At 35.2% G+C, this 2,362-nt stretch overlaps 1 protein-coding gene across 1 annotated transcript; it reads right to left on the reverse strand.

Annotated features, from left to right (window-relative positions):
• Positions 1 to 1,148: 1,148 nt before the first annotated feature.
• Positions 1,149 to 2,069, reverse strand: LOC107543045 (olfactory receptor 5AC1-like). Its single transcript, XM_016220457.2, has one exon. The coding sequence runs from the start codon at positions 2,067 to 2,069 to the stop codon at positions 1,149 to 1,151; it is 921 nt and encodes a 306-aa protein (XP_016075943.2).
• Positions 2,070 to 2,362: the final 293 nt, after the last annotated feature.

Consider the following 2,362-nt stretch of genomic DNA (forward strand, 5'->3'; position numbering starts at 1 on the left):
CTCTGCTAGTGTCTGTTTAACTCCACATCACACATATATCAGGTTTTTTGTATCCATGATTCTTCCTCTTAATTCTTCATTATTGCTCAGCCTGGTATTGCTGAGGATTTTGCAGCAGCCATGGGTAGCTAAAGATATAACACCTTTACTTAAACAAATTATACATATACCACTTTAGAGTTCCTTTAAATTTAGGATATGGCCAACAAAGAAAGCCACTACACATTTTCTAAAAAGCAATCAATGAAAAAAATTACATTTAAGGATTTTACAATCATTTCAGATATGAGAATCATTCCATAGTGGCACCCAAATTAATATATGCTTCATCTTATAATTGCAGAAGTAAATTATTTTAGCTTAAATATAATAAACATGTAAGAGATTATAAGCAGAGTGATAACTATGCAAATTTCTGAGTTCCAGCTTTATTAAACATGTAAAGATAAACATAATAGACTTCAAATATTTGAGGGGATATACCCTGAAATCTCCCAAAATCTGGAAATTCTTGAATACCAATATTGCCTATATTTTCCCTGATAAAACACACTTTGCGTTTTCACATATGTGAGCCATACTTTTATTCAATAGTCTATTTTATCCCAACTTCCATTATTCTCAGTAAAATCCACCAATATCTTATATTCCTCATTAAAAAAAAAAAAAAAATCTTTACTACAAAATTTCCTCTTCAGGAGTTTCCTACAAGAAGTCACTTTACCTGAGTCTCAGAACAGTTGAGAAACAACAGGAATTTTTATATTCAAGCTCTGGCCAACTGTCTTGGCTCAGTCACACGAGCCTCAAACAAAAAACCATGCAAATGTCAGCAACAGTAAAATTCCAGCAAATGTCTGCAACAGTAAAATTACAGACTACTATCTCTAATTCAGAGGGAATTTATAAAGATTCAAAAATTTCAAATTTTAAGTGCTTAATTTTTAAAAATATTTTAAATAAAGAATTTAGTTTCATGTGATATAAAGCTCTTCCGATGAAACGAAAACCCATTGACGCTGACTTTCATCATCACAGCACTCATAAACTACCAGGCACTAGCCCTCTGTTAAAATGATAAAGTCAGGGCTGGTTTGCATTGTGCAAAGTTTGAAAAGAACAAGTTTGAAATTTGCCTTTAAAACTGTTTATGTATTTATTATTCTCCTCAAGGCGCCTATAACATCTTTATTCCTCAGACTGTAAATGAAAGGGTTTAGCAGGGGAATTATGATTGTGTAAAATAAAGAATACATTTTATCCTGATTCTCAGTGAGGCCAGACCCAGGACGCACATACATGACGAACAGAGTGCCATAGTACAAGGAAACAGAAAGCAGGTGGGCGCCGCACGTGGACAAGGCTTTTCTTCTGCCCTTTTCAGACTTCGTTTTTAGGATGACAAAGAGAACACGACTGTAAGAGACTATGATGGTCATGAAAGTGAAAAGTTGTATAAACACTGAAAATATAAAAATCAGGAGCATATTAACCCCAGGGTCAGTACAGGAAATCTTAAACAGTTGTAAAATTTCACAGTAGAAATAATGTATTACATTGGACTTGCAGAAAGTTAATCTAAATAACAAACCAACGTGCATCATGGGATGAAGAAACCCAATAACATATGAAACACCTAATAATTGAACGCAGAAGATGTTGGACATCACCACTGGATAAAGCAAGGGGTTACATATGGCTACATAGCGGTCATAGGCCATCACGACCAGGAGGAAACATTCTGTGTTTGCACTGGAAGCAAAAAAATAAAATTGGGTGATGCACTCAGCCAGGGATATCACATGATCCTTAGACAAAAAATTAATTAGCATCTTGGGAGTCACGGAAGATGAAGAACAGGCATCTGCAAAGGCTAAACTGCCAAGGAGTAAGTACATAGGAGTGTGTAGATGGAAGTCCTTCCAGATGAGAAGAATGAGTCCGAGGTTGCCCACCATGGTGGTCAGATAGATGACCAAGAACACCAGGAACAGGGGCACCTGCAGTCCTGGAAGATCTGTAAGTCCCGTGAGAACAAACTCAGTCACCTGTGTGGTGTTTACCTCCATCACATTCGCTCAGGCTGATCACTGCAGTGAAGGAATAAGTGAAGAACACAGTTATAAAATACCGTGAAAATAACATTTTATGTGAGAAAGATGCATCTTTCTTGTTTATGTATTCCCTTGAATCAGAACTTTTACCTTTACCCTTTAGTAAAAGTTATTTACAAACAATAAGTATTTGGGAAACTGGTCCTAAAAAGTAAGAGAAGTTTGGCTTATTCTTTCATTTGGAAAATTGATTGCGAGCTAATAATCATTTTCTAATTTTAAAAAATATTTGAAAATAAAAATAAAAT

This window comes from Miniopterus natalensis, chromosome 6, assembly GCF_054644295.1.
Source record: "Miniopterus natalensis isolate mMinNat1 chromosome 6, mMinNat1.hap1, whole genome shotgun sequence".
NCBI classification, from domain to species: Eukaryota; Metazoa; Chordata; class Mammalia; order Chiroptera; family Miniopteridae; genus Miniopterus; species Miniopterus natalensis.

Bases quoted from the DNA above. Each gene is read 5' to 3' on its own strand.
- LOC107543045 (XM_016220457.2), bottom strand. From the start codon at position 2,069: ATGGAGGTAAACACCACACAGGTGACTGAGTTTGTTCTCACGGGACTT.